This window comes from Tenrec ecaudatus, chromosome 4 (genome assembly GCF_050624435.1).
Source record: "Tenrec ecaudatus isolate mTenEca1 chromosome 4, mTenEca1.hap1, whole genome shotgun sequence".
Classification (NCBI taxonomy): Eukaryota; Metazoa; Chordata; class Mammalia; order Afrosoricida; family Tenrecidae; genus Tenrec; species Tenrec ecaudatus.
In genome coordinates this window covers 191,338,419-191,358,609 of record NC_134533.1, presented here as the reverse complement: position 1 = coordinate 191,358,609, position 20,191 = coordinate 191,338,419, and the positions used below count along the sequence as shown (strand labels likewise).

Genomic DNA, 20,191 nt, shown 5'->3' with positions numbered 1-20,191 from the left:
ATTCTTAATATTGTCCTTGCCTATCTGTGGGTAGCCATGTACATTACATTAAATGTTTGATGTCCACATTAACTAAGTTATTTTTTTAAGTTTTCTGAAATGTATGCAGATTACAAAAATCGACTTCAAAAATAGCCAGCCAAAAAATTGAATTGATGCAATACCTTGTTGTCCTTGTAGTTAAAAACTTTCTAATATAATATCACCCTTCAGAAAGACTTCCTTAGCTTTCGGAAAGACTTGCTTATATAGTTGTCCTCTCTATATTCATTTTACTTAATGTGCCTTTATTCTGTATCTGAATATTGTTTTAAATTAAAAGTACTTCTGAGAAAGAGCAGAAGACGCAGTGAACAAGCTATATATATCAGTAATGCATTTTGATTTATGAGACAAAGGGTATTTGAGATACTCATCATACCTTATGAACTGCTTCTATGGAGTCACTAATTTGCTGGTTTTATTCTGTTAAAAACTGGGCAACAGACTTTCTCAATGATTTCCTCAGCAAATGTGCCACATTTCTGACACTGTATCACATATATCCTCATGGCTTAGAGAGGAGGCACTAAACATTGCAATCTTTTCTGATTGTGTATTTACTAAAGGTATGCAAAAGTGGTATTACCTACCACTTGCTAAAATAAGCCTAAATTCCCAGCAGATCTTCCTGCCCTCATTTTTTCTCCACAAGACAAATAGTAAATACATAATAAATATATATTAAAAGGATTTTATTGTGAACTCATCAATGACATTCTAAAACTATCTGCGTGTTTTTTGGAAAATAGCCTTATAAGATGTTTTCATAAGCATGCTATGCTCCCCCCTGCATGTTGTAGTAAAAACGAACTTGTGATGAGAGGGCACTATTGGCTTCTACACACAAAAACGCAAAAGGCATAATCCAGCTTGTGTGAAAATACAGTCATTACTAAGTTCCTTAGGAGGAGAATGTGTATAACTTAAATTATATATTAAGTGATGAGAATAATCCTAAGTGTTTTTATCAATGTGGCAAAACCATATTTAAATAAATGTTGCTAAATGGCATTTATTAATATTCAAGATTATCTAGGTGGGGAAGCATGGATGCCAGTTAGTCTCTCATGGCTTTTTAGCCTCCGTTTCGACAGGAGGGGATGACTGCACGTGCTTACTGGAGTCTAAAAGAAAAGAGGAGTCTGATGCTGTGTGACCGTTGTTGTTAGTTCCCAGCCAGTTGATGCCAACACAGAGTGGCTCCACGTGGAGGGCTGAACTGCTCCAGAGGATTTTCTAGGCCCCTGTCAGAAGCAGGAAGCAACCCTGGTTACGTGTTGGGCTGCCAACCCCCAGGACAGCAGTTCAAAACCACCAGCCCCTGTGAGAAAAATGAGACTTTCTACACCTGTAAAAAACCCACAAGGGCACTTCTACTTCGTCTTGCGAGATCACTTTGAGTTGGAATTGACTCGATGGCAGTGAGTTTGATTTTTTTTTTTTTTCCCCAGAAGGAGATCGCAAGGCCTGTGTTCCAAGATGCCTCTGAGTTGGTTCAAACAGCTAATCTTTCATTTACTCCTCAAACCATTTGTTCCCCTACAGACAGTCTCAGCTTTTCTCAGTCCTTACAAAAGGCACATGACGTCATAGTTACTCATAAAAACCCAAATTGATTCTGACTTTCAATGACTCTGTTTCAGAGTTTCCTAAACTATAAATCTTGACAGAAGCAGGCAGCTTCATCTTCCCCTGAGGAGTGACTGGTGGGTTTGCACTGCTGACTCTGTGGTTACTAGGCCAAGGCTTAGCCCCTCAACCACTGAGGCTGAGTCCCAAACCTGTCAACCACGGCAAGTTATCATTGTGAACATGAGCGTGTCCCTCATGAATTGCCACCAAGTAATTCCAACTCATAGAGCCCAATATAATGAAATCGAATTCTTCATAGGGTTTTTAAGACTAAATCTTTACAGGAGCAGCCAGCTTTCATTTCTTCACTGGAATAGCTGGTAGGTTTCAACTGCTGCCCTTGTGGGTAACGAACTCAAGCCATTCTACCACCCAGGGTTCCTTTACCATCACAAGTAGCCATATTTTTAAGATTTCTCTTGCAGAGAGTGAAATACTCCACTGACCTTTTTTGTCTTCCCCACAGTCTCCCCTCCCCCCATAAAGCTCTTTATTTGGCATAGTTCTTTGTTGTACAAAGTAGGATGTCCCATTTAGCTGCTTTCAACTCTTTGAAGTATAATATGTATAATCTTTGCACATAAATTCCGTTAATATTTGAATGGAGCTTTGAGAATTTTACCTTTCTCATATGTTGCACCCAAGTAATTTGTAAATGTTAGACAAGTGGGACTTGTAGAACATAAATGGTGGTTATAAGATGTGTGGTTGGCTGTGCCCAACTCGTGACAGACTCATACATATCAGACTGTTGTAATCCATGGGGTTATTATTGGCTGATTGTTTTTTACCAGTAGATTGTCAGTTGCTTCATCCTGGTTTGTCTGAGCCTGGTCACTCCTGCAGGCTGTTCAGTCTCACAGCAAGTCAGATGGGTGGCGGCTGCCCTACGGTCGCATTGACTTGGTATTAAGCCCAGGATTGCTGCGTGGGAGGTGAAATGCCTCCACTAGCCCCATTTATTTCCCTACGCAGGGCGTTGGGAGGTGTCAGAAGTGTCATATAGCCTGTACTATGCTATTGGTGGAAATAATTCTTTTATACATGAAGAAACCAAGACAAGGAAGCTTAAGTAACTTAAAGTTTTGTAACTAAATTACAACTGGGTTTAAGGTATTTTTCTTCAGGACTATGCATCTGTGTTACAGAATTCAAAAGTGGGAGTATGAGAGTGTGTGAGAGAATTTTTTCCCTTTCCTCTGAATTTTTTGCTGAAGAAGTTGTTACAGCAGAAAGGTTAAAATTTTGAAAGGTGCGCAATGACAAGCTTTCTGTCATATAAGGTGCGGTATTTGAGCGAGAGAAATCAAGTTGCCACTGGGTTCAGATTCGTGGTGATCCAATGTCCAAGTAGAACTCCTCCAGAGAGTGTGCAGTGGGTGCTTTTCCGTAAGGATTCCCACACCTTTCTGTCACAGTGCCTGTGCAAAGGATCGAACTTCTCAGTTTGGGGTAGCAGCCCAGAACTTTAACCACGCAGGGAATCCTTGGCAGATGTGGAAGTCATTATTTATCAAGGAAAGTTTTGTTGAAAGTATAAGGGGAGATTTTAAACTTGGCAACTTGCCCATGTTGCCAAGTTAATCTAGTCTTTACACCAGTGTTTATTACGTCATTTACACTCGTGCCCTTGTGTATTTTAATTATTTCGTGGTTTTAAGTTAGAAAACTTTAAAAAGATTTACAAGGGGGTACCTTCCCCCCACATGGAGTTTTTTTCCAAAGCTGTGTCTTCTTTTGTTTTTGTTTTTTTAATTCTGTGAAGTTTATTTTCTTTTTTTAAAATCATTTTATTGGGGGCTCGTACAACTCTTATCACAATCCATACATACATTCATTGTGTCAGGCACATTTGTACATTTGTTGCCATCATCATTCTCAAAACATTTGCTTTCTACTTGAGCCCTTGGTATCAGCTCCTCATTTTTTCCCTTCCTTCCCATTCCCCCCTCCCTCATGAACCCTTGATAATTTATCAATTATTTTGTCATGTTTTACACTGTCCGACGTCTCCCTTCATCTACTTTTCTGTTGCCTGTCCTTGAGATCAGTTCCCCCTTAATATCCCACCTTCCCCTTAACCTCCTGGTATTGCTACTCTCATTATTGGTCCTGAGGGATTTATCTGTCCTGGATTCCCTGTGTTTCCAGCTCTTATCTGTACTCTCCATTACATTTAAAACATTTGTCAAATCTGCAATTCCATTTTTTGGAAACATTTTTTGAACACATCTGTTTGGATGGCTGACAGCTCTTCCCTTGTCTTTTACTTCACCTCTTCTACTTCAAATTGCTGTCCTTCATGTCCCTCTTCATTTACAGAAACAAAAAGAAGTCACACGGAGTAAGGTCAGATGAGTAAGGTGCATGGGGCAAGGGAGACATGCTGTTGGTTTTTTTTTCCCCAAAACTGGAACACTGAGCAGGTTCATTTTCAGGATGACAAAACCAGTCCCCTGTCTACCACAAATCAAATCTTTTTTGTTGTACACTGTTATGCTTTCTTTTCAGAACCTCTAAATAGAAAGCTTTATTATCAGTGTGACCTACCGGAACGAACTCCAAATGCACTATGCGTCAACATTTTCATTTCTTGGGGAAGTAGAAGGATGTCCAAATGAGGTTTATCAACAATCGACAGTTTACCTTTTTTGAAACGAGAAAACCACTCGTACACTTGTGCTTTCCCCACAGCGCTGGCCTTGTATGCTGTGTTCACCATCACAGCACTTTCTGCAGTGTTTTTCCCAAGCAGGAAATAAAGTTTCACAGCCACATGCTATTCTCGTAAATTGGCCATCACAAAAAGCGACGTTTGAATGAAACTGCTCTCATGAAAAAATTCCCTGTGACCAGAGAAAACCTTTCCAGGCTATGCCACTGGGTACACTAACTCACAGTGAGTTGGTTGATGCTTCCCTAATGGGGAAAAATGTGTACTACAAAATCTCTGCCCAGTGCAATTCTGGTTTTGAGGTACCCTTTGTACAAGCCTCCCATCTCTTGGCCACACAGGTTTTCTCTCCAGAAGCAATGTTAGCCACTTTTGTTGTTTATCTTTGGAAAATTCTATTATATGCAAACCTAGATAGTCTTTTTACATAATTTGAAAGACCAGATCTGTACTACCCGGTGTATGTGTATATTTAGGATTTTCAGTTTAATACAGTTTCAATTATTTGTTGCTTAGAAACAAATGACCCCAAAATTTAATGCCCTAAAACCATTTTTTTTTCACTCATGATCCTGGGGCAGGAATGAGCTTGTTAGCAAGGTGGATCTGTGGATCTCGCATGTGCTTGCTGGGGCTGGAATTATCTCAACATGCGCCTCTACATGGCCTTGCCATAATGGGCCTGGATTTCTTCACATCAAGCATGATGCTTGGGTTCGAGAGTGAGGTTCTCAGAAGTACCAAATGGGAGGATGAATGGTCCAGAGGTCACAGAGATCGCCTCAGTTCTGTTCTAGTCACAGGCTTACACAGATTCTAAGGGAGAGGATACAGACCTTGGTTCTTCTTAGGAAGAAGTCTTAGTGTCAAGTGATAAGAATTGCTATAGCAAATCTTGTTGCAGCCCATTTTGGAAAATTAAATCCACTATCAGATCTATCTATATTCTTTTATGAAGAGCTCCCTCATTTTTCTTAACTGATAGCAGAATTCCATTGCTAAGAATATCGTTATTAAATTATAAGTTTTATATTTTCATCTGAGTAAGTCCTGCAGTGAATAACTCAATTCATAGTCATTTCTTACCTATTTCAAATATATCTGCAGTGTAAATTCCTAGAAGTCTATTCTTGGGTTAGAAATTAAATGTATTTATAATTCCGAAAAATGCTTCCCAGTTGCCCTGCAACCAGCTATGCAGAGTGCTTACTAAGCCACGTTGCCAAGCTCAGAGCACTGTTGTGCTGTACCATGTGTGACCGTAGGGTGAGACTATCTCCACACAGTGCATTTCCTTTGTGAATGAGATGACATCATATTTTATAGAGACCTACTTCTGTGTTCATTTATGCTATAGGAGGGGCTTTCAAAAAGTTTGACTATTCTGTTGCTTTTTCGTTTTCCCCAATCTTGTTGAAGCTGCCTCTTGTAGGTTCTCAATAAAATTGCATGTCATTAAAGGAACCTTGGTGCCGCCCTGGATATCATGTCGGCTGCTGCCCCCAGAGTGGTGGTTTGAACCTACTAGCTTCTTGAGAGAAAGATGAACATGTAAAGATTTGCAGTCTTAGAAACCCTGTGACGTAGTTCTGTCCTGTGTCGTCGTGTTGACAGTGGGTTTGATCCATGTCCTTTATTGTTGGGCATTTAATGTTTGTGTTTGCTCCTTAATCAACTAATAGTGAATATCTTCTAAGTGACATACAACTACTTTATATTCTGGTTGTTGGGTGCCCTTTAAGAGTAGCTGCCAAGCTGTGATAGTAAAAAAAAAAAAGGACTTTATCCTTGGGTTATTTGGAAGAGAAAAACCATTAGATGAAACTGTCTTTTAAAAAATAGTTGGAGATAAAAAAAAAAAAAAAATAGTTGGAGATAGAGAACCTCTTAGGAAAAAAAATAGTTGGAGAAATACTAATTTACACTCATTTCATCCTTTTCTTGTCTTCATCCGGTCTTCACTCCATGTATGTCTTTTCCAATTTGGTAATTCGATTGGCAGCATTTAGCTTTAGAAAATGTTGCTCTAAATCTATGTAATCAGTATTTATAGATGATCCTGTTAAATAGATTGACTTTGCTTCTCCTGTACAACTTATGTACTGTATATACTCTAGTATAAGCCAACCCGAGTACCAGCCAAGACACCTAATTTTCCCACAAAAATGGCATTAAATATGTGCTGGAGAACCTCGGCTTATACATGAGTATATACAGCGTATTTTCTGATCACAGCCCCGAGTCTACTCCTGAGGTCCCTTTCCCTCTTGAAGGCACCGTAGCCTTCCCTTGAAGCTTTAATAAGGCCCCAAATTCACAGCTTCTGAAAGTTGGACAGAAAGGAGAGCATTTAGTCATGGTCCTGCTGTGAGGACACTATATTTAGTCTCTTCATGTCTCTGCTTTTATTATGCTCATGAGATTCCATCCCTCCTAGGGATTTTATTTAGTTCATTAGATTTTATAACCGTTTTTTATTTAATTAAATTTGTATCAATGCTTTTTCACTTACACATTCAGATTACTTCTAATTGTTAAATTTGATTTTAAAAAAAACTTTTCCCTGAGCTTAAGAGTTTGTTCACCCTTCTCTCTTCCCTTACATTTATCATTTGGAAATTTAATGACATTAGATGAACAATTATCAGCATTTTTGTGGTGTTGCTGTATGTAAGCTGCCATATTGCTTTCTAAAAGAGTTGTTCAATACCACCAGGTGTTCAATAGTTTATCCCCCTCTCCCTACACCCAGGTTGAATATTTTTCTGTGCTATATTCCTTTTGTTATGCAATGTCTTTACACCTCCTTGAGGATTTTAAGCAATTTTCTTAGTATTTCAAAGCACTATATATAAAGTCCTTTGTAAAAAAAATAAAGTCCTTTGTTACCCACTTTTAAAGATTTCCTCAGTGTTTTTGCCGCACATTTTGTGTGTGTCATAGATGTTTTGCAAACCAAAAGTGTCTGATTTTTGTTTGATCAAACCTGATCATTTTAGGTAGGATTTTTGGTGATCCCAATAAAGTAATCCTTCCTTACTAAATTTGATAAATAAGCTAGGGATCGGTATGGTGCTAACTTCTTGGTTTTTCTAGTTTTCTTCCTTCTGCTGAATCCATGTAGAATTATTTTAGCTTTAGGGGATTGGAATTTTTTTCTCTTGAGTTGCTAACCTTGATTTAATGCCATTTATTTAGATAGTTCTCTTGACTGGTATATTGCCGCTTTTCTTCATGTTTTATTACAGACTCATATATTATAGTCCCTTGGAATTTGCAGGTTTAACATTTACATTTTCCACTATTGTCAGTTTGACCACAAATGGTCTGTGCTATAATAATTTCCAGTTTTACTGATGCACTATTGCTGCCTGACTCGCAAGTAGGAGTTGATCTTAGAGCTCAGAGAGAACCTATCAGACAGGCCAGCACCTGCATCTCAGCACAACTTTGTTTTTCTCTACTTGTCGCGGACACAGTAACTCTCAAAGTGATAAAGGGGGTTTCTTTGTGAAATGTGGGCCTGAAAAGAAAACCATCTCCTAGTGCTGGTCATGGACGAGAAAAAGAAGAGGTCTAAGAAAGTGATAGTTCTTAGCAGCAAATAAGCATTTTGGATAAATTAAAGTGATTTTGCGGATTCAGGTAAGTTTGTTGCTACAGCATTGATGGAGTTTTTGTTTTGAGTGGTAGAATTTATTTTTTAAATACAAATTACCAGTAATTACTTTTAGAAGAAGGAAGGGCTTTGAGATAGCATTTGAATGTCAGGTGTGTCACTGAATGTTATGGGGAAATTAAATAATGTGGTATTTTGAAAGTTTCGGTTGTTCAGGGAATAATGAAGTTATAGGGTAGATTGTGTATATGAAAGGTCGATTATAATATTGAGTCATTCTATTTCAGTAGTATTTCTGACTTTGTGGCATTATTACACTTCTAATTGTTTCATTGGTTTTGGTATTGACCATTTTCCCTGGACCTGTGATACTGGCCCTTTTTTTCCTGCCACATCAGTAATAGTACAGTAATACCGAGGTATTAAGGTAAAATAGATCTTGATGGTATTTTGTTTGAGATTGTGTGAAGTTATGTTGTAACAAATGGGACTAGGCTTTTGAAACAATTCCCATTTGGAAACTATTTAGATGATACTTTAAATTACCCCCAAACTGTTCAGTGTATCTTTTAAGAACTTCATTCTCTCTGTAAACATTTTTTAACTTCTGTATGAATTGGCATTTCTATTAGTTGCTGGTTTTGAAGGACTCATATGAAGAGGCTTCAGAAAGTTTGTGGAAAAATTAAATTAAGTGATAATGGAATTTTTCAACAAACTTTTTGAAGTCCCCTTTTAAAATCTTGTCTCAAGTAACTTGAAGTCTAAAAGAATAAATTTATGTTGGATCAGTGATTATTGAAAGTATAAAACGTGTTCTATTTATTAGATAGCATAGAATTCTAGAAACTGATAGGAGCTAGTGATTGGACCCAAGCAGGGGTGTTCCAAGAGGAATGAGTTCAGAAGTGAACTGATGGTGACCCACTCCACTCCCATCAAGTTCTCACCTGACTATTGCAAGAATATAGTAAGACTGTTGACATGAGTTGAACCATTTCAAGTAACTGACTATCATTTTTATGTTAGCTAATGTGTTTGGGTTTTCCTCACAGTCTTGCTTATTCCAAATAATTTTTTTTTGCCATTAATGTATTTGTGGTAGAAAGATGAGGCTTTCTATTCAAAGAATTAGTCTCACAAAACCACAGGGACAGTCTACCCTGTCCTAACCATTATGTCCTTATCAGTCAGAATCAACTCCGTGTCAGTGAGGGGTTTTTTGAGTAGTTTGTTACAATATTACTGTTAAAAGGATAGCTAAAATATATAATTACGATGATAGTAGACTTTCTTGTTTTGTTTCTAGGTTTAGAGGACATGCCTAAGAATTTTACTATTAACCATAATACTTATTTCAGATGTAAGGGTGAGATACTTGTTATATTTTAAGGATGAATACTGTGTGCTTGCTAGAAATGGTGTGAATCACGTGCCCAATTGTAATTAAATAATATTATATATGACTTTATTTTGTCTTTTGGTAGTGGCTTTGTATTCTGAGTCTCTTCATTTTCTTTTAATGTATTTGTTGGAATTTTTTGCTTGTATTTAATTGGACATTTTTGTCCATTATGTTCATGTGATCTTTTTATGTGGTTCAAGTATCAGATTCCGTTTCATTTAAGGTAGTTTAGTTTTTAATTATTTCCACTAACATAGTCACCTCCGTCACTTCAGTTCCAACTCATAGTAACCCTGTCGGACAGAGTAGAGCTGCCCCATAGGGTTCCAAGGCTGTCACCTTACCTTTTTGCCAAAGAGAGGCTGCTGGGTTCGAACTGATAACCTTTCAGTTAGCAGATAAGGGCTTAACCACTGTACTACAAGAGCACCTTTCTCTGGGAATAGAGTGGATTTCTGGAAGCATAAAAAACTGTTTTCAGTACCAGTATTAGTAGTGTGTCTAAAAGAGAAAACAAAATCTGAATATAAATTTTAATCTTTCTTGTAAGTTTGCATCAAAATATTATTGAAAAGACTTAGCTTATGATCCATTACTACTAAATGGCCATTCCTTTCCGCTTTAAAAAAAAAATCATTTTCTTGGGGCCCTTACAACTGCTATAACATCCATGCATCCATTGTGTCAAGCACACATATGTTGCCATCGTTCTACTTGAACCCTTGGGATCAGCTTTTTTTTTTAATCCTTCCCCCCTCATGAACCTTTGATAATTTATGAGTTATTATTATTTTCATACCTTACATTGACTGCTGTCTCCCTTCACCCACATTTCTGTTTGTCTCCCTTGGGGGAAAGGGGTGGTTATACACCGATCATTGTGATTGGTTCCCACTTTCTCCCCCCACCTTCCTCCTACCCTCAAACCTTTCCACTTTTCTACTAAATAAAGTAGTACTGTCTTAGAGAATTAATTCTAGATGTTTAAAAATACATTGTGATTCTACAGCAGAACCCTTCATGACAATAAAGCGTGGTATGTCATTTACTGTGGAGCTGGTTCTGATATGGCAGCCCCAGGTGTGTAGGAGTAAAGTGTGCTCTTGGGTTTTCATTGGCTGCTGCAGGGGCAGTAGATTGCCAGGCCTTTCTTTTGAGGTGCTACTGGGTAAACTTGAACATTTCAGTAACAGCTGCGTGAGTTAACTGCACCACCCCAGGAGGTATAGAATTAAACATAGGTACAGAATTTTTTAAAATAGGTATTATTAATTTTATATTGTAAAAGAAGTTTAAGCTGAATTCAAATTACATGAAATATTAGTCACATGAGAATTAACAGAATTATTATTTAGATCTTAGTTCAAAATAAAGTTGTATGTATTCCATTACAGTGTTTGTAAAGTCCACATTATAGCCCCAGCAATCAGTTAACTTTTAAAAAATAACATGAGAAATGCATGTTACATCTAATCTAAAAAAGGTATGTACCTTATAAGCTCGAGTATAAGCCGACCCGAGTATCAGCTGAGGCGCCTAATTTTACCACAAAAACTGCATTAAAATGTGCTGGACACTCGGCTAATACACGAGTCTATACGGTAATTGGGCTTGGATTATTGGTGCACTCAAGACCATGCCAGTCTAGGAAAGGGTTTCCGTAGCACACCTAAAGTATACAGTGAAAGAGAGAAGCACACCAGCTATGATAAATTATCTAGGGCCACAGCAGAGGGTGACCCATGAAGTTCGTGGAGGGGGAAATTGCAGTGTGGGAACTGTGAGCGGCATGCTGCTGAAAATGGTTCTAGGCAGCCATTTCACGAAATAGGCATGTAGTCTAGCTAACTACACGTAGTGTCGTCGATGAACATCACGTCATGTGATTATAATCTTTTAAATTTATTTTTTCCCCTAAGAGCCCCTTAGCAATGTGTCTCTTAGAACCCAAAGACTTATATTTATAATAAGGCTTTTTTTAACCTTATATTCTTAAAAAGCCAAAAAAAATTTTTAAATCATTCATGCAGTAATTTTAAGATTTGACCTTTTACTTTAAGTGTTAAGAGAGATGCACATTTAGGGTTTTAAAAAAAAAAAACGAGGAAATAAGCCTACGCTGAGCTAATAATGCCCACACAATTAAGGTGTCATAATGTTTTGAAGGAGTAACATAACAAAATATACAAACTCCATGCTAACGATTTGGGACTAAATGCCCAAGTGTGCTTATCAAAATCAATAGAGGAGCAGGGCACAGTGCTGTAAACAGATAGATGGTAGCTATAGATAAAGGTTTAATTTTATTTGCTATTATAACAGACTTTTTTTAATGTGGGAAAGCAGCTTTTTCAATCCCTGATTTCACTATGAAGGCCTTAGATATAGTATTTACTCTCTATTTTGAAACAGATCTTAAAGCCATTAATAACTACGGGTATGCAGGTTATTAAGTTTTTCAGTTCTTGTCTACTATAAACATCTTAAAGGGTAGAATGACATGAACTTATTGCAGACGTTTTCTTCTTTCAGCTGCTTTTCTAACCCAAACGGTGTGTCTTGATGACACAACAGTAAAGTTTGAAATATGGGACACAGCTGGTCAAGAGCGGTACCACAGCCTCGCCCCAATGTACTACAGAGGAGCACAAGCAGCCATAGTCGTGTATGATATCACAAATGAGGTAAGTATAAGGCTGCTTCTGCAATGAATTGAAATTTATTGTCATATCTGATACTCAGGATTCAGATGTGAAAAAAGATTATGAAAAGTGTATTTCATTTTACCAAATAGGACTTTTTATTTTTTTAATTATTTATTGGGGGCTCATACAACTCTTATCACAATCTATACATACATCAATTATGTAAAGCACATTTGTACATTTGTTGCCCTCATCATTCTCAAGACATTTGCTTTCTACTTAAAGCCCTGGTATCAGCTCATCATTTAACCCCTTCCTCCCCCCTCCCCCCTCCCTCATGAATCCTTGATAATTTATAAATTATTATTTTCTCATATCTTATACTATCCAACGTCTGTCTCCCTTCACCCACTTTTTTTATGGTCCATCCCCCATGGAGGAAGTTGTATGTAAATCCCTGTAATCGGTTCCCCCTTTCTACTTCACCATCCCTGTATTGCCACTCTCACCACTGGTCCTAAAGGGATCATCCGCCCTGGATTCCCTATGTTCCCAGTTCCTATCTGTACCAGGGTACATCTTCTGGTCTAGCCAGATTTGTAAGGTAGAATTGGGATCATGATGGTAGGGGGTGGGAGGAGAGGAAGCATTTAGGAACTGGAGGAAAGTTGTATGTTTCATCATTGCTACTTTGCATCCTGACTGGCTCGTCTCCTCCCCCAACCCTTCCATTAGGGGATGCTCATTTGCCTACAGATGGGCTTTCGGTCCCCATACCACTCTCCCCCTCATTCGCAATGATATGATTTTTTGTTTTTTGATGCCTGATAAGTAATCCTTTTGGCACTTCGTGATCACACAGGCTGGGTGTGGTTCTTCCATGTGGGCTTGGTTGCTTCCGAGCTAGATGGCGGCTTGTTTCCCTTCTAGTCTTTAAGACCCTATATCTTTTGATAGCTGGGCTCCATCAGCTTTCTTCACCACATTTGCTTATGCATTTGCTTTGTTTCGGTGATTGTGTCGGAAAGGTGATCATTATGCAATGCCAGTTTAATAGAACAAAGTATTCTTGCATTGAGGGAGTATATTTGAGTGGAGGCCCAATGTCCATCTGTTACCTTAATACTAAACCTATCAATATATACATATAAATCTATTTCACCATCCTCACATATAAATATATTTACATATGTGCATGCCTTTATTTAGACCTCTATAAGTGCCTTTGCCTCCTAGTTCTTTCCTCTATTTCCTTTACTTTCCATTACCATGCTCAGCCTTCATTTGGGTTTCAGTAATTCCTTTCGGTTACATTACCCTTGATCATGCCCTACCAGGCCTCCTACACCCTCCTCGCCACTCATTTGAATCACTAACATTGTCCTTTGTCCCTGGGTTTGTTAACACCACTTCCTTTCCCCCCACCTCCCCGTCTCCCATGTACCCCCGGAACTGTCGGTCCTATAGTTTTCTACTCCAGATTGTTCATCCAGCCTATCTTATTTAAACAGACCTGTGGAGATAATAACATGCCCAAAAACAAGACGGAGCAAAACCAAGCAACAAAAGAAAACAAAACAACATCAACAACAAGAATCCAATGACAAAAACACAACTACTAAAAAGAAAAGCTTGTAGTTAGTTCAAGCTCTGTTTATTGGCCTTTAGGAGTGTTTTCTGGTCAAGTCTGATGGGGTGCCAAGCCCTGGTCCCAAAGTCTATTTTTGGTATTCCCTTGGAACTTCATTGTTCTGCCCCGCCCTTAGTGTTTTGCCTCAGTGCGGTGGGATCACATCGGGTGGAATTCCACTGTGTCTCCTGTGTTGTGCCCTGTAGGGCTATGGGTCAGTGAGGGATGTCCTCTGAAATAAATTCTTCTGGGACTTAATAGGACTTTTTATAAGTTAACAGAAAAACTGATTTTAAAAGATAGAATCCAAGTGTCTCAAAGAATAATCCTAAGAATGTCTTTCCCATTTCACCAATCTTTTAAATTTATCTCAAAAGATGCTCCCTAATCATCTTTTGAGTCCATGCTAAATAGTTGTTCCTTTGTATTAACAGGAATCCTTTGCAAGAGCAAAAAATTGGGTTAAAGAGCTTCAGAGGCAAGCAAGTCCTAACATTGTAATAGCTTTATCAGGAAACAAGGCTGACCTAGCAAATAAAAGAGCAGTAGATTTCCAGGTATGTTGACATTTTCTATTTTTATTTGTGGACGCATAGTGATTGCCATGTTTTCTTCTCATGTACACTTGAATATAGAAAAACTAGATGAATGGTAGGAAACAGATTTTTATTGCTAGACAAATGTGCTCTAGTATGTATAAGGAAATGTTTCTCCTGATAAGCCTGAATGTTGAAATCTTTTAATTACCATAATGTATTCATGGATTTCAAAGTTTGTGGTTATCTAAATCATTACCAAAGAAATAATTGCTTGAAAATAGGTGCTGAAAAATATAATGGCGCTTCAAGAAGCTGCGGGAAATGTCTTTCCTTCCAAACTAAGTTACAAAATGAATGATCTCCTAACCTACTCTTCCCACTTTAGACATTCTTTAACAAATGTCTTTTCTAACCGTTTTTATTCATCTACTAATAAGGGGGTGTGGTGGATTACACATCAGGCTGCTAATTTCAGGGTCAGCGGTTTGAATCAACTGGGAGAAAGATGAGGTTTCCTGTTCCCGGAAAGACTTACAGCCTCAGAAACCCACAGAGGCAGTTCGACTGTGTCCTATAGGGTCATATGAGTCAGAATTGACCCGTTGGCAGTGAGTTTTAGTTTTGAATGTGTACAGTACATATCAACATACATAAAGGGGCTCATAACCATGTGATGATTCTTGGCATTGCATTCAAAAATGCAAAATCCAAATATCCAATTTGTATCTGTTTTCTAACTATAACATCCAGAATAGAGAAGGTACACTAGTTAAAAAGAAGCGCTACCACCACCATCCCCAATAAAAGCAAACACTTACACTTTTTTTTTCAGTAAGAAGTCTCCTTTATAAAAGTAAATTTTTCTTATATTCTTGAATAAACTAAGCAAATCTCAGGTACTGATCTTTTAATTTTACAAAACAAAGTATTTCCACTTCTTTTCAACCACGCTGCTATCTCATTTGTCAAATTTTCTATCAGAGAAGTCTGGTGTAGTCATTATGTATGTTGTATCAGTGATGGACTAGTTTTCTTTTTGGAGAGTGGCTTACACAAGGGTAGAGTACCTGTAAAGGGACCTGATATTTCTTGCAGTATTATTTCTAAAGCCAAACACTTCCTACATGTGGCTTCATTTCATTCTGTGACAACCTTGTGAGATCTAGGTGAGTGAAGGCTATATGACTGGTCTTTGAATTTGAAATTAGACCCAAGTATCACTTTTTACATTAGACCATACTATTGGTGACATGGACATCATGTTTTTTTCCCCAGTGGGACTATGTTCTGCATGTAGGGCACATACACCAGAAATCTTTTACCTGATTCCATCTCTGAAGTATGATTTGTCTTTCCAAAATAATTATGTGTGTAGCATAGAATGGTACAGAGTCCAGTCACATTGAAATGAAAGGTGTCCCTTTGTTTTAAATGCAAAAAATGGGCATAAGTGAAAATTACCATTGAGAGTCGAATATTTAGAATAGGGTGGTAATTGTCTCCCCCTCTAGAACTAGTCAGTTGAAAGCAAGTGTAATGAAAGACCAGATTCATCACAGTGGAGAGATGCAAGGAGATATTAAAAGCCAAATTTCAGTTGCTGCCATGGTGATGCTCACTCATGACAGCCCCATCAGTGTTAAATGCATCTCATAGGGTCTTCAAGAAGCAGATTGCCAAACCTTTCTTCCAAAGCATCTCTGGGTAGATGAAACCAATAAAGTGTTTAGTATGATGTCTCCCAGGGACTCAGTAATTGGTTATTATTGCACAGTGGTTAATTTTAAGTATCCAAATTAGAATAGTAATAAGAAGAAAACATCTTTATTTTTCCTGAAACCAAAAGAGGGAATATATTATATTCAGTGAATATGTTTAATCTTTTTTGTTCTTTAAACAGGAAGCACAGTCCTATGCAGATGATAACAGTTTATTATTCATGGAAACATCAGCGAAAACATCAATGAATGTAAATGAAATATTTATGGCAATAGGTAAGAGTAATTTGTTTTCAAATGATAAATACAAGCAAAACAAGGGACACATTTCATTTAATTTTTTTAATGAAGTGAAGTAGGTAAGCCAAATCATTTGCTACTCTAACCATTTTAAAGTGTACAATTCATTGACCTTCATTACATTCATGCAACCACTATGCATTTTCACGTGGTTTTCTTCATATAAAGTCAGTGCTCATTAAGTAGTGGTGCCTCATTTCCCTACCCCCCACAGTGCCTGGGAACCCCTAACATTTGCCTCTGTACATTTGGCCTTTTATGACTGACATATGATTTTATTCAGCATGATTTCATGTTTCCTCAATGGGGTAGTACATAGCAGAATGTTTTTTAAAATTCATAACTGAAAGATAGTTTATCTTGGGTAATTACATTTTATCCATCTGTTTATGGACAATTGGGGTGACTCAAAAAAATTTGTTCCTTGGACTTTCATGCTTATACAACTGTTTTAGCTTCCTCCTACGTGGAAACCCTGTTAATAATATTGTTACATTTGAGAGATCTTTACAATTAGGTTGTCATGACTTTAAGCTACCTTCTGTGAGTTAACAACGCTCAAAGCGTTGGCTTTGAGCTAATGGTTTAAACAGATTTTCTGAAAGTTTAGTGGAAGAATTGGAATAAATTTTTTCTACTTGATTATATTTTTATATCATAGAAAGATAAAACTCAAAGCAGTATTTTTTCAGTGTAACATGTTGATGTAATGAGATTTCTTTCTCACTGATTAGTAACATTTTTTATGTTCTTTGACCCAAACAAATTAAAAATTTGTTTTCAAAATTTTGAAATTAAACCTATTACAGAGAAATTTAACCAAAAAATATATAATAGATAAGTCTATAGATATGGCAGTTTATTTTAGTGCAAGCATTGTAATGAAGGCACTCTGTCCAATCTGGGGACAATTGTTGCCTCAGCTTCTCTGGAGCTCCTTGGAGATCTCTGAGTGGTGTGCCTTCCGTTTGTGTGCTTGCTTCTGCACTTAATTGGCTGGCTCCCTTTTATCCCAAATGTGACCAGACGAAGACCCACCCTTCGCTTGTGCTGTCTCTTTAATATAAGAAAGAAGCCCCAGTCACAAGACACATTTTGGGGGAAGAGGAGCAACACAGCCCAAGCTATCAGAGGAACTAAATAAATCACTGCAGTCACCTATCTGCAGAACAAATAGCCAGTCTTTTTTTTTTCCTATTGATTTTCACAGTAAAACTATGTCCAAGTGTTTAAAGTTCCTTATTCTAGTTTACATCACTGAAGAGTTTTGGCAGAGGGAGAGATTGTCAGCCCCATACCCTAATTATAATGCTGTGTGTAAGGTTAGCCCACTCAGTCCTGGGTACCAGTATTCATCACTTTATTGGGGTTTGCTTTGGAAGTGTGCTATTACATTACCACACTGCCTTAGAGTAATTCCTAGAGAGGAGGCTTAAGCTGAAGGCCTTCTTGCCATTGTATAGTGCTCCTACTTCTCTGACACGTTGTCCAGCTCCTAGCATCCAAAAAGATGATCATTGCTAATGTGAAACTATAGCGTGTACCTCCAAAGTTGAGAAACAGACCAGCTTGGCTAGCCACTTTTATGATCAGTGCTCTTAGAGATCATTAATATGACACTACTCTCAAAAATTAGTCCAACATACTGAAGGTATTTAGGATCAAAGCAGATTACACCCACCAGATAAAGTTTAATGACTGAGAAGACTAGAGATCAGCCAATAAAGTTTTGTAGAGCTTTGCAAAGCTGAATCTGAATAACCAGGCTCATTCAAGATTGAGATCCTTTAAAAAAAATAGAAAAAGGATTGTGATCATTTAGGATCAAGTACATAAATTAGGCACGACCACTGATGAAGTAGATTATTAGAGTCTTAGTCATAAAAGGGTAAAATAGTAGATACTTAAGGGATGGGAGAAAGGCAAGAGGAATCCAGGAAGGGTGTAGGAGATGTCATCTGTCATAATTTTGAGTGATAATCAGGTTACAAAGAAGACTGATTCTGCTGGATTGGTGGTGGCAGTGGTTATGGTATCTGGTTATATCCTGATTGGTTCTGAAAAGTGTTTCTGGCAGACCAGAAGACAAGACATTGGTCTGCGCTCCACATCTCTCTCAGCCTCCTTATTAGCCAGTATCCTCTGAGCAACTGACCATGAACATTTGAAAAGAGCATTGTGCCCTTTTAAGAACTATCTGTAGGGGACTATTCATTTTAAAAAATAACCTATATAGGATCAAGTTGACAGCACCAAATCAGAACCTTGGTTGGGGCCCATAGAGGGCAATGGTATGTTAATAGGGATGTGCGATGGGTGCGCTGCTCGAGGGATGTAATCATTAGCACCAAACTCTACATGGAGAACCTGTTGAATTGCTGTATGTGTTTGCCACATCACCAAAATAAATAACTTTTAAAAGATAAGGGTGATTTAATAGAGTAATTTGGTGAACCAATTTAAAGTGGCGTTTGCATTATCAGCACATGAAATCTATTGGTTTACATATAATGAAAACAAAAAAAATGTCTTTGTTAACTAAGATTTTGTTAGAGTGGAAACATTAATGTATTATCAAATAAAGTACAACTTTTATGATAATCTGGAATCAGCAGCATATCTGTAAAATTAATTCCTTATACCTCTAATCAAGTTCACATTCACCCGTGTGTCTATAACTGGCCCCTCAAACCAAACTACCTACCGACAACAGCTTTTACAGATACTCAGTCAGCATTGGAGGAGAATGAATATAAAGACTATGGTACTTTGAGGTGACCTAGTGGTACCGAGAGGCTGTTTTAGACGAGCAGGTGGGAGTTTTAATGTATTCTAATTCTATTTCTTTTTGGTGCTTTGTCTGTCAGCTAAAAAATTGCCAAAGAATGAACCACAAAATCCAGGAGCCACTTCTGCCAGAGGAAGAGGAGTAGACCTTACTGAACCCACACAGCCAACAAGGAGTCAGTGTTGTAGTAACTAACATCTCATCCAAACGAGGTGGAATAATCTGCTTCCTAAATGTTAACAATGGAATTGGAGCATTTAACCAGCCCAGTATGACTTCCAAAAAGAAGAGACTTATGATAGAGTCATTTCTAATACAGAATTATTTTAAGTGTTTTGAACTTAATTTTTAATAACATGCATGTGTCCCTCTGAGTAAAGTTTCAGCAATAGAAGGGAAAGTAAGAGCGGTGTGTACACTTGTTTTGTTGGAAGATGATGGGGGATCATTTATCAGTGGGGACAAAGAGAGATATGACTATCTGTACCCACAGTTAACCAACCAGTTCTTGCAAACTGGTACCGTCTAGTGGTCTTGGAGAAAGATTTGGAACTTAACTAATTTGGGCTTTTAAAAAAAAATTCTCATTTTAGGAGACTAAGATATTTATGCTTAGCTACAGTATTCAGGCAATTGATCATTTCTCCTGGTATCTGTATTTAAAGTACACATTCCACATTTTAATAAATTAGCCACAAGAACACAGCCCCACATCTTCAGTGGGAAAAGCCCACACTGATGGCATACTGTGTTTAAGTTATAGCCCGTCATTTCTTAAATGGTGGTTTAAAAAAGTCAAATGTAAACCCATCTTGCTTTAGAAACATGAGAGCTAATAAATGCAGTTTGACGGATAGTGTTCCCTTCAAACATGTGAGCCCGTCAACAGAAATGAAACAGACCAGGTGTCTGTGATTTCAGTGTAATCACTGCTGGCCATTTACGTAGGTGGTTTTGTCTGAGGGCAGGGAGGGAGCTCGTTCCCTTTGGACATAATATAGTCAATGCACTAACAATTATGTACATTCAAACTTGATTATTTTAAACCCATTCTTCAGATGTACTGTAAATAGGGTACTGCATTGTAGCCTCCATGTATGTTTAATACTTTTCTGTAATATTTAAGGGTTGCTTACAAGCATACAAATGTACAGTTACTAAAACAGCTAATTATTTCCTTCTCTTCCCCCTTTCAGTGG

The 20,191-nt window shown here is 37.8% G+C and overlaps 1 protein-coding gene across 1 annotated transcript in view; it reads left to right on the top strand.

Annotated features, from left to right (window-relative positions):
* Nucleotides 1-20,012, top strand: part of RAB5A (RAB5A, member RAS oncogene family) — a 28,675-nt gene extending 8,663 nt beyond the window's left edge. The window contains exons 3-6 of the mRNA XM_075547172.1: nucleotides 11,905-12,056; nucleotides 14,082-14,204; nucleotides 16,087-16,180; nucleotides 19,072-20,012. Coding sequence (XP_075403287.1) covers nucleotides 11,905-12,056; nucleotides 14,082-14,204; nucleotides 16,087-16,180; nucleotides 19,072-19,187 — 485 coding nt within the window. The 3' untranslated portion in view covers nucleotides 19,188-20,012. The remainder of the gene's footprint in view (nucleotides 1-11,904; nucleotides 12,057-14,081; nucleotides 14,205-16,086; nucleotides 16,181-19,071) is intronic.
* Nucleotides 20,013-20,191: the final 179 nt, after the last annotated feature.